The following is a 12,455-nucleotide window of genomic DNA, read 5'->3' on the forward strand; positions in this document are numbered from 1 at the left end:
ATATGTATGCATTGATCATGTATAGAGGTAGGTCAATTGTTAGAGTTTTTGTGATACTGAATTTCTCTAATACAATCAAAGTGTTAGTTTGGTTGATATATTCCTTTATCAAAACATTACATACTTGTAGGATTCTACTACTCCAACTTGTGTTATAATGTCTTAATAAGATTTTTTTAAAGTATAATATTACAATAGAAATAAATGAAAGCAGGATGCTATAATACAAACATAACATAATGTATATTGGTGTATTTTGCACTTATCCTTTTCTTGTATAAACTTTGGAATCAGGAAAAACATGATCTTCTGACTCTGGACGTTAGCATGAAACCAAGCAGACATTGGACTGAATTCTTCTACAAGACTTTGACACCAACCGATACAAACACATATGGTGGCTTTTTTGTACCCCGAAGGGCAGTAGAAAAACTCTTTCAACAATTGGAATTTTTCTTTTTAATTCATTTCCATTTTGTAAATAGAAAACAATATTAAAGTTAAAATTGTACAAAGAGTTACTTGACTTTCAATGCAAACACTCGCAAGGGTTACCCCTCTAGTTATATATTAAGGTTGTCTTCACCCCTTTTCTTATTTAATTTTGATGAGGTTTACAAGTACATATGAAAATGGGTGTTACATCTATGTCTTGATTGGTCAAATGAAAAAAACTTAAGAAAAGTCAAAATATGGAAAGTGAAATTTAAACCATACCTCTTTCTTTTGGCTGCTCTCTCCGAATTCAAAATGCTTCACACTTTGTGTAAGGTTGGTTGTAGCATAGGGGCTATGAGGGGGCAAACTTAGCAGCAGCACAGAGTCTAATTTTTTTATTATATATTACATATATATTTTTTTATTTAAAAATAAAAATTTATAATAATGATAAAGACCTTTTTTTTTCTAGCCGGTTCTGGGCCTATGATGATATTTAGGGCCTATGATGATATTTAATCCTGAGAATCAATCGTGAGTTGTAGTTGCACCCATGATTATATGTGCCCTCATTTCAAAATTGATGGTGGTAGGTGTGAATACGCCTCTAAACCTTGTACATGCGGTAATGGTTATTGTTTCAACAGCTTGAAAGCCACGGATGGAGAGACCAGAGTTATTTTCACCTTTTATTCTCCACACCTCGTTTAGCTTTCCTAATTCCTTCACTTGGATATTTCTCAAGCTGCTGTTGTTGCAGCCTTCTCCAGTTTGACCAATAGAATCCAAGTCGATGTTGAATAACTCTTCAATGGAACCACATTTCTTGACTTTAAGCTCTTCAAGATGATGCAGCAATGGCATGGGATTGCACGGAAACAGATTCACAAGATTATCACAATCCTTCGCATAAATCTCTCTCAGATTAACTTCTTCCTCACTTGTCCTAATGTAGTCACGAGGCCAAATCTCCTTCAAATTTTCCAAGTGTTCAATTTGCAGTTTCTCCAAGTTAGGAACCCTAATCTGCAAAAATAATCATACATGAATAACCTCATCCAAACAATACATCATACAATCAAATTACAAACAATATGATAAACCTTTTAAATGAAAAGATTGTTTGAATTGTGTTAACATCAAGCATATAATCTTACCTCTTTCTTTAACAAGCAAGATGTTTCCGAATTATTCACCGGATAAATGTTTGTGATCTTTGGAAGGGTTCTAAGTTGCAGCTTTACTATTTGTGGTAGCGCAATTATGTTGACGTTACAACACAAACCCAATAGCTTCGGTAGCCCACACAAAGATAGAAACTTCAGCTTGGGGAATATAATTGTCGTTCTGCTACCATTAGTATGTATGAGTTCTTCCATATTACTGCATTTTTCAACTTCAAGATGCTCAAGCTTTGACAAATCCTTTGCAACACCTGTTGTGAAAAGGTATTTCAGCTCTGCACACTCTGAAACGACAAGGACTTTTAAATTGTAGAACGAAGAGTGTTGATGAGGACGTGCGGACTTCAGGTCAATATTTTCAAGATCATTCATATCTGCCACACTTAAACAGAGCACTTCTGTTTCCTTAAATAACTCATTCGTTTTATATTTGAATACATCAAAGCTGTTAGTCACCAACTGCAACGTGTTTTCGTATGAGTGTGTGATCTTACTAAAACCTCGGTCTAGAGAACGCCCCACAGATATCTTAAATCTTTTAAGCTTCTCAAACGAAATATTCTCCAGTTGGGCATTGCTGCCAAAGAACTCAAATTCTAACGCAGAAAGTGTTTTTGAACGTTCTGCCATTCCATTTAAGTTATTATCTGTGAACTTAATGGCATTTCGATCTTCACCACCAGCTATCGCATAAAGCTCTTCAAGTTTTTCCAAACTTTTGAAGACACCCTCATCTATAAGAATAGCACTGCAATCTGTCAAATCCAGTAGCCTTAGCTTCTTCAAATTTCCGATTCTGGGATGTAACCATTGAATGTTGGATCCAGCAAAACTGAGCACTTCCAGGTTATATAGATTTCCAATAGAAGAACAACCAGTTATCGATAATGAGCATTGATGGAGATGAAGCACTCGAAGTTTAATGGAGCATTCCTCTATTGCTGGATAGCGCTTCATGCTAGCATATTCTATAACGTTAAGTTCTTTCATTTCTTTGTAAAAGTATGAAGGAAAGCTCAACGACTCATCTCCTTGCATAAGTTTCAAAAACGAGAGCTTTGGAAATTTAAGGTCTTCAGGAAAACGAGTCATACCCTCGCATGTTGATATAATTCTTTCGTATATGCTCATATCATCTTCAGTCCACTTTGGCATACTACCATATCGGACAAATGAAGCATCCTTGCCTTTGGAAACCATATTCAAAACAAAAGAAAGCATCAGATCATGCATCTTGATACAGCTAACATCTTCACTTTCCATCAGCAGATTCTTCAGCATGAGCTTCTCAATGCTGCTGCTTAGCCTAATCCTCGCAGCTTCTATTGAAAACACTCTAAATACTTTCAAGCCATATGCATACCTTAGCAACTCTTCGGTAGGAATAGCACTTGGAAACAATCCACAAAGCAAAAAAATGGACCGCGTCTCCTCTTCGAGACTGTCGAGGCTCTTTTCAAAACCAGTAGGCTCAATTTTGTTAAGTCGATCATGCTGCTCTAAACGAGAAAGTGTGTCCTTCCATGTACTCCTGCTTTTATCTTTGAGATTAACTGCCATTTTCTCGATAGCCCCGGGTAAACCGCCACACATTTTTACAATATCTTTGCCTATCTTATTGAGCTCCTCCATCTCCACATCATCACGCATCCCTACAACTTCATCGAATAAACTTTGTGCTTCTGCTTCTGTTAAGACTTCCACATTCAGAACTAAGTTATCTTGAACTCCCATCTTATTGCAAATATCTAAATCTTGAGAAGTCAATAAGACCTTAAAGTTCACACCTTCATTTGACAACCGACTTAAACCAATATCATTTAAATCAACACGCTGACACACATCATCAAGTATTATGAGGAACTTAATCTCACCTCCTTTAGAGATAGCCTTGAATCTATTAAGAATCTTCTCAATTCTTGCTGGTTGATCAGCTATCTCTCCAATCTCTACACCTAGATAATGTGCTACAGTATTCTGAATGATATTCAAGTCCGTTTCTTGCCCTATAACCACGTGAACCCAATAATCAAACATTTTCCTTTCTTGCACAATCATCTTCAGTCTTTCCACCATTTTTGACTTCCCTACTCCACCCATCCCACATAAGGCTACCATGCGGGTAGCATTGTCGGGTTTGAGTGCGTTTAGTGCTTCTGTAAAAATATGCTCTCTTGATGGGAATTGATCATGATGGTCACTTGATGTTACAGAGCTGGTGGATGCATTCATGGGACGAATTCTGCCCGGAGGAATGCGATGATCAGTCCATATGATCTTCGAATTGCATACCATGATATGGTGGATCTCCTCATTAATCTTGCAGGCTCTCTTTCCGTTCTTGTACCTAATTCTGATATTGAAACAACATACAACATCAGTACTGAGCAGGTTTTCCACCTTTTCATTGATCTTTTTTACATCTTCCAACCATTCTTGGACATTAGTTGGGATCTCAAGATCGTCTCTCTCGTTATGTACCATTTTTTCTTTCACACCGTCTCTGTCGATATTCAATGACTTGATGTTTCTACGCATATCCTCAACATGTTTTGTGCACGAAACTATGTAGCTTATGTGGTTCCTGACAGGGACCATGGCCTCCTGAGCAAGTGGGTTCATAAAGGCACCAATAAGTGGGTCGAAAGTTGCCATTCCTCAATATTCTTGATTTTAGTAGCCCCTACACATATAGAAGCAACTGAATTAACAATGGGAATTTAACACCATATATGGAAATTGATAAACGAGCAAGAGCAACTACATTCATACTAGCTAGCCTAATGATAATTGCGAACAAATACACTAAGCCTGATAGAAAGGAGATAAATTAAGACTGAGATTGAGAACTATTTGAAGATCAGAGATGCAAGATGGAGAAATTATTTACTGTGATAAATAAAGATTTTTGTGTCATATATTATACTCTCATTTATTTTGCCAAATATACTACATAACTATACAAGGCAAAACCCATGAGTTTTAAATAAGTATACAAAATAACTTATTAAAAAGTTTTTAATTTTTTTATATACAAGCATATTTATAATAAAATAAAATATGACTGTGATCAAATCAAAATAAAATACAAAATATTTTTGTTTCATCATCGTTGTTAGACCTCATTTTATAAAGGTTGGAAAAAAAAAAGTTGTATTAGCTACCAACTTTTGCCGCAAAGGTCTAATATCTCAATTTTATTTTGTATATTTACATAATAAAATTTATTTTGTATAATTACGAAAGTATTTTTATTTTGTATAATATCTCAACTTTTTATTATACGAATTGTCATATAATATTTCGATTTTATTTATTTATTTATTAATATTAACGATATCAATATCGTTGTAAATGATATTTGTTCATCTCCGAAGGCTTAACTCTAAACCATAAGAAACTTAGTGTGTCCATGTTTGTTATGCATGTTCGTTAAGTTGATAAACGAACAAAAATAAACATAAACGAACACAAATGAATATAAATTAATCAACAAGGTGATGTCGAAATGACCACCTATGACAATTCGTCTATTAAATAATCAGATATTAATACGAGCTTAAATAAATATAGAAAATAAAGAATAAAAATATTAATACAAGATTAATGAAACATAAATAAAAAAACAACAATTATGATAGATTATAGCAAATATATCTTGTATAAAAAAATAGAAGAAAATTTAATTGAAATAGTATAATAGTATATATAAATAAAAAAAATAAACTTTATGGATAATAGTTAATAACTGAAATTATAATATTTTAAATATTAATATAAAAAATATTTTAAATGAGAAAAAGTGAAAATGGTTTTAAAAAGTGGATACATAATTATACCTTATTCATTAAACCATAATTATTTATTTTTTTAATAGTTTTTTGTTTGATACAGGTAATTATTTATTTCTTTAATAGTTTTTTGTTTGATATAGTTATAAGTGGTATTGACTTATTTATTAGTGGTTTTAGTTATGGTGCATTAGAATCCCCTTATTCTTATTCTTATAGATTAATATATACTTTATTAGTTCAATTTTATTTTATTTTGTCTTTTTTCGGTATTTCTTTTCGGCATGAATGTTTTATGGGAATCATTATATAAACCAATAATAAAAAAATCAAAATCAAAAAACGTACCTGATACTAAAAAGGAATACTCTAATTCTTGAACTTTGCAACTTGAAAAATAAATAACTTTATTCTCAATTTTTCCTACATAATACAAAACAGAAAATACCATTACTTTAAAATTATATACGAACCTCCTAAAAACCTATATATTGGCAAACATTAAAATTTTGATAATCATCAGTGTAAAAGAATCTCAAATACGATAAACATAAATACGAGTAATTTTCAATTGCTTGACAAAATGGTTTTCTAAGCATTCAAATGGTACGAATACAGGGGAAGGAGTGGTGTAAGCTGGGCGGAATGGAGCTGCTGTCCTCTGTAATTTTTTACTCATTCACTCTTATGTTGTTTCCTATTAATTTCTGTTTTTTTTTTCCTGCAACTCCAAACTTAGCAGCTTGCTTCGTTTGTTTTTTTGGTTATATATAATTATGCACCGTTTCCAAAAAAAAAAAAAAAGACAACATGGTCTTCAACATTTAATAAAAATTTTCATTAAGATCATAAATTGAATGTTAACATAGTAAGAATCAGAATAAACATCGATTAAACCCAAAGATCAATCAATGTCCTTTTTTCATACCCTTGTACTAAAACTAAATACAAAAATCCATAAATATAAACCACCGACATCTGAAGACTATGAGTTTTTAGTGAGCTTGTTTGGTTAGAGAAGAGTTAGCTGTTACACCAACAAGAAACAAATTCTAGATTCTTTTATATGTAGTTGTTTTTTCTTCAAAAAGTCAAACAATAATATTAGAAGACATCCATCGGATACTCTTTTCAAACATCCAGATCCATAAGAAATTTAGATTCTTAAGGTGAATAAAAGGGTTAATTGAGTTTGATTTGAAAAGCACGCAGTTATAAACTTCGATCTAGGTTTACTTTAGAAAACACCATTTTGTTCTTACACAAACCAATATTGAATTACAAGAGGAAAAAAAGGTATAGTGGGTTACATTAGCAAGTACAGCAGCTGGATTAACAAAGCTATCAAGCCAGCAAAACAATAACATATATAATGTGAATCAATAAATAAAAGAGAATACCTGCGTGTGCTTTGTATTCCAATCTTTCGAGGATTAAACTATGAATGTGAGAGAAGATGAATGGCAAATGGTATAGATAGACTTTATAAGTAATATTTTGTGAGTGGTGGGGTATGCCTGTAAATCTTAGTCCATAGATGGTGGATCTTAAATTGACCTTATTCTTTTTAATCTTATAAGTATAATTATCAAATTTCTTTTTTGTGAAATTAATTATTTTTATTAATTAAATTTTTTTTAGTTAATATTTATTTATTTATTTTACGTTTATTTATCTTTGTTTGTTTATGTTTCAATTGTTAATTTTGTTTTTGGTTTGTTTATATTCATTTTTTTTAATATTTGATTTGTATATTTTTTTTTAGTTTCAGTAATATATATATATATATATATATATATATATATATATATATATATATATATATATATATATATATATATATATATATATTCAAATGAGAACAACTTTTGATTTGAGAACAATGAAAATAATTATCAGCCAATCAATTCAAAAAATATGTGCGTTCTCTTTTTGATATCGTCAGCGGTAGTGAGGTAATTTTAACTTTTATAAATGAGATATTCATCAACGTCAATCACATATTCTCATTCAATATCATACTTACAGTTCATCTTGTTGATTTGTTTCGATTGATATAGACCCCCTTCCAAAATTGCATTTTTCTTCTGATTATAATCATTGATACTTATCCAAGGAAGAAAATACATGTAACGTCCCAACTGTCAGGTATCATTATTATTCAATTTAGACATCATGTTTTAAGGCCTACTCGTCGAGTTGATGTTATGAGTCGTTGAGTAGAAGCGGGATAGGACACGTCATTTAATGAGTTGACTTGGCGAGTCAGGAAGGGGACTCGACGAGTAGGAGCTGGCGGGGAAAACCCTGAATTTCAGGGTTTTTGCACCCTATATATGTAACATCTCGAAATTCAGGTACATCTATTTAACCCTTCTTCTTTATCAAGTTGTCAAGTTTAGCCCTTTAGTGGAAAATGTTGCAAACGAGTATGTTGGGCGTATTGAAGAGTACGTTGCGCGTACTCATGCGCTTATTATGGACGCGGACTCAATTAGGTACGCCGGGTGTACCAAAGTTATGTTGGGCGTAACTGGCTCAGATGCAAAACCCTAAATGAGACTTGAGGACTATAAAAGGAATGATACAGCCCTTACCCCCAGCCACCATATTATAGAGAGTGAAACCCTAAGAGAGCAAAAAACCCGTTATAAGCTTGTGTGTGTGTTCTTAAGCTTGAAAGTGCCATTGTGTGGTAGTGAAGAAGAAGAGAAGGCCATTGTGGGAGCTAGAAGTTGGAGAACAAGCTTAGATCCGAGTTCTATAGAGGTTGGAGCTTCACTTGGAGGTAAAAGCTCAAAGCTTTCCTTGTCATCTTTGATTTGTGCTTTATGGACCCATTTTTTAGGGTTGTTGGTTCCAAGGTGGAGACTTTATGAGCAAAGGGTCTCCATAAGCTTAGATCTGCCCTATTCCAGTGTAATATGTGTTGTAGGTTCATAAAAATCCAATCTTGGACGTGAATATTAAGTCATGCATGAATTAAAGGCTTAATGAGGAAAGAGGATGGTGTTTGGAGTGATTGGTGACCTTTACAACCATGCAAAGGCTTAAAGGTTTCGACTTTTATGGATTAAGTGGCCTTAGAATAGTTAGATATGGAATTTGAGCTTTTATCTTAACCGTTTAAGACCAAAAATCAATAAGTGCATGAAACTAAGACTTACGCTGGGTGTAAATCTCAGAACACACCGCGTAAGGGGTTAAGACCTCGATTCTAGATCGCCGGCGTACGCCCCGCGTACAGAGCTGGTACGCGCCACGTATTGCCCTATGTTGACTTTCGTTGACTTTTAGGGTTTGGTCAACAATTGGACATTTGGACCATTGAAGGGGTAAAATGGTCTTTCCCCTTCTGAGAGATTATAGAAAGGATCTAGTCTAGCTTTTGAGAATCGTGACTAATTAGAGGTAAAATACTTTATGTGATTAGGCGGAGGCTAGATCAGTATTTCGAGTTCGATACTTTCCAAGATTTCCCGAGGTGATTCTTCTCACTATACATTACCTAGAGTGGTATCTATGTGTAGGCCGGAGGGTCTTATGTGTTCTGTGTATGTGTATGTCTGAGATCTATGTGCATTGTGTTATATGTACGCTATGTGTTATATAGACCGGACCAGAGGGTCTAACGACTCATGAGGCCAGAGGGTCCTCGTTCAGACCGGACCGGACGGTCCAACGATTTAGACCGGATCGGAGGGTCGAACGAGCTAGACCGGACTGGAGGGTCCAACGAGCTACGGGACTGGAGGGTCCCGCTGAGACACTTTGACCGGAGGATCATACCGAGTTATAGCCTCGAGTGGCTTATGTGTTGTATGTGGTATTTTGGAGAACTCACTAAGAATTTATGCTTACAGTGTTATGTGTTATGTGTTTTAGGTACTAGCGAGGATCGCGAGAAGGCGTCGGCATGATCCGTACACACTGACAGAGGATTGTATTTTTGTGATCTTGGGATATGTGTTGGGCTTATTATGTTGCATCTTTGGACTTTTGTATATATCCGGATTGGACCTGTCCATCCGTGATTATCTCTTAGGGTTAGACTATATATATGCATGCATGTATGCATTATATTTTACACGTCTTATTATTTACAATCGAGCTTTGTAACCCTAAACACCTCTACAGTCGAAGTTCTTAATCGAGCTCTTCTGAGGTGTTGAAGCATTAACCATTCAACATATTCAATCCATATTCTCTTTCACTTTACATTCTTTCTTGTTTGCGTATTTAGAACTAATCAATCCTGATAGAACATTGTTCTAACAATTGGTATCAGAGCAGGAGTTTGTGTGATCAATACGCATTCCTTCTGTATTCAGAATTCTTTAGGGTGCCTGCTTTTATCGAATATATAACAAGTCATCTTCTTCTTTTCGTAGGCAACTTTGTTTTAGATAAAACCCTAATCTCGAGTTTAAAAGTCTGATTCTAAAAACTCAACATGTCTCATGATGATTCGCAAACAAATCCCATTAACATCTCTAACAACATCGGATCTACAACTAGGATACCCATACTCTATACTCAAGACTATGAAGTATGGGCACTTCACTTTGAAGACTACGCGATAGGTTCTGAAGATCATGGTTATCTCATCTGGGAAGCCATCACTCTTGGACCGTTTGTTCATTCGGGAACGAACACTACTGTCAAGACTCAGCAGGAGTACAACAAGCTGGTGGTAGACGAATAGAAGATGCCACAGGATGACAAAGACAAATTGCTATGTAACGTGAAATCCATGCGAATGATAAGATTCACCTTGCAATCCGACACCTTTTGGTTAGTTGGTTCATGCACGACTGCTAAACAAATCTGGGACAGATTGAAAGAACTCTATTCGACTGATGAAGATCTGGAACACTCAACTCAAACCTTGTTGCTGTCAGAGTTTGGAGCTTTCAAACAGAAACCAGAAGAGAAACTCGTACAGACGTTCGATCGGTTCAATCACCTACTCATCAGAATGGTCAAGCATGGAATAGAAAGAAAGGTAATTGAGCAAAAGGTAACCTTCATGAACGGACTAAGAACCGAATGGATGGCTGTGGTCTCTACAGTAAAAGCGCATGAGCAGTTCAAATCTTACTCACTTGCAAAACTTGTGGGAATCCTTAAGTCCCATGAAAGCGAAGTAACCAAAGAAGCGAAAGTGGTCTCTGGGATGGGATCATTGGCTCTTATATCAAAAGGAAAGGGTGTTGCAGAAGAAGAAGAAGAGTCGGATACATCTGAATATGACCTCTCAAGCGAAGAATATGCTATGATGGTCACCAATCCAAAGAAGTTTTCTAGAAGAAAGTTTCATGTCAACAAGAGCCGAAACTAGCAAGGAAGTTATAGTTCCGAGAAGGCAAAGGATGAAGCGAAGATCGCCTCTCAAAAGACTGAAGACAAGAGCGAGAACAAACTTGCTGGAGACTAGGGATATGACTGCAACTACTACCATGGCAAGAACCACTTTGCCAAGGATTGCATGTTAAGGAAATTGGCTGAGAAGAGAGACGGGGAAGATGATGAGGCATATTACATGCGAAAGCTGGAAGAGATTAAGAACAAGAAGAAAAATAACGGCACAAAAGGTACGATGAATGCTTTAATTATGCAGGAAAAGGGTGATGAAGATGAGTTTGGTGGCGTGGAAGTGTGGACAACCGACTCTGAGGATGAAGAAGTAAGAAAGCCCACTTATGGAAGGGCTTATGTGACAAAGGAAGCAGGTTCGACTGGGAAGTGCTTGATGGTCACCGTTGGATCATCAACCGAAAGTGCAGATAAAGAACCGAACCTGAATGAAGACAAATGCTTCGCGGCAAATCCTGTCAGTGAGCAGATCAACGACTGCGATCAGTTGATCAAAAAGGTACAAACCATCCTCGAATCACTTAAAATTCCATTAACTAATTATGAAGAAGAATTAAACAAATTAAAATTTAAATTCTCTAACTTAAGTGGTAGTCTCACGCAAACTCGCTTAACGAATTCTAACCTAACTGACCAACTCAGCAGGTTGTCTTCAAATAGTGAGGAGAGAAGGATGTGGATAGAGTTGAAGGAGGCGGAATTAGTGAAAGCTAGGGACGAAAGTTTTTATTTACAAAAAGACAATTTGAAAATTTTTAAACAGAGAAATGTTTTTTGTTTAATTGCTAAGCGTTTATACACTAATATAGCCGAATTGCATTTAAGCTGTGAGATAAGTAAGAAAATTCATAAGATGATTTTTCCATTTCTTGAATTCAAGGAAGATGAGGTAATAGCAGAATGCGAATCAGTAGTGTCATTAGAAGAGACATCCATGTCATACAAAATCGGTCTAGACAAAATAGAAACATTCATAGATTCAAAAGAACACAAATGTATGTTAAAAGACATTTTGGATGGAAATGATAAATTGAAAATCAAATCAGACACTATTCATTCATTTGATCAATCAAGTGCCAAACTAACTTCTGAAAATAAAATAGACTTAGACAATGCATCTGAATTTGATGAGATGAGTGAGATATCTGTAGAAGATGTAGTTGATTGCTCTGAGTTTACTAAGAGCGAAACTGAGAATGATAAACCATTAATCTCAGAAGATTCGGTTGAGTTTGCTCGTCTAGCAAAGGATAAGGAAAAGAAGCTTAAAGAAAAAGCTATGGTTTATCAAAAGGTTCAAACCGTGCCAAATCAAGTATATGCAACTGAAGGAGTTACTCATAGACAATCAGAAGAATTAAGAGTCTTGGTAGAAGCATATAATGCAGAAGTATGCGAAGAGTTCTTCTGGTCAGCTACCATAGATAATGCAGACGAAACTGTAGGTTTATTTGAGCAGACCTCCTGGAAAGTTAAAGGAAGATACGTGGCTGAACCCTTAAATAAACCCACAGGTTCTGACAAACCAAGCATGAGTGGAACCAAGGACATTCCTATGGAACAAAGCGAAGAACCGAAAGCTCCAGTCAAAACAACCGAAACCCAAAGAGAGAAGCAAAAGGCAAGCTTCAACATGCACAAATCGCAGAAGGAACTGGCTGAGCAA

General features: G+C 35.2%; 1 protein-coding gene across 2 annotated transcripts; it reads right to left on the bottom strand.

The window, feature by feature from the left end:
• Positions 1 to 435: 435 nt before the first annotated feature.
• Positions 436 to 6,891, bottom strand: LOC145086050 (disease resistance protein At4g27190-like). Of its 2 annotated transcripts, XM_079023765.1 has the most exons (4): positions 6,814 to 6,891; positions 5,762 to 5,836; positions 1,596 to 4,305; positions 436 to 1,464 (listed from the first exon to the last, which is right to left on the bottom strand). In XM_079023765.1, exons 3-4 carry the CDS (start codon positions 4,275 to 4,277, stop codon positions 967 to 969), a joined length of 3,180 nt encoding a protein of 1,059 aa, XP_078879891.1. In that variant the 5' UTR covers positions 4,278 to 4,305; positions 5,762 to 5,836; positions 6,814 to 6,891; the 3' UTR covers positions 436 to 966. The 2 variants fall into 2 exon arrangements, with proteins under 2 accessions (XP_078879891.1, XP_078879892.1); XM_079023766.1 differs by lacking the exon at positions 5,762 to 5,836 and having other exon boundaries at positions 6,814 to 6,882.
• Positions 6,892 to 12,455: the final 5,564 nt, after the last annotated feature.

The sequence above is a fragment of the Lactuca serriola genome, chromosome 2 (assembly GCF_051521515.1).
Source record: "Lactuca serriola cultivar US96UC23 chromosome 2, Lser_US96UC23_V15, whole genome shotgun sequence".
NCBI classification, from domain to species: Eukaryota; Viridiplantae; Streptophyta; class Magnoliopsida; order Asterales; family Asteraceae; genus Lactuca; species Lactuca serriola.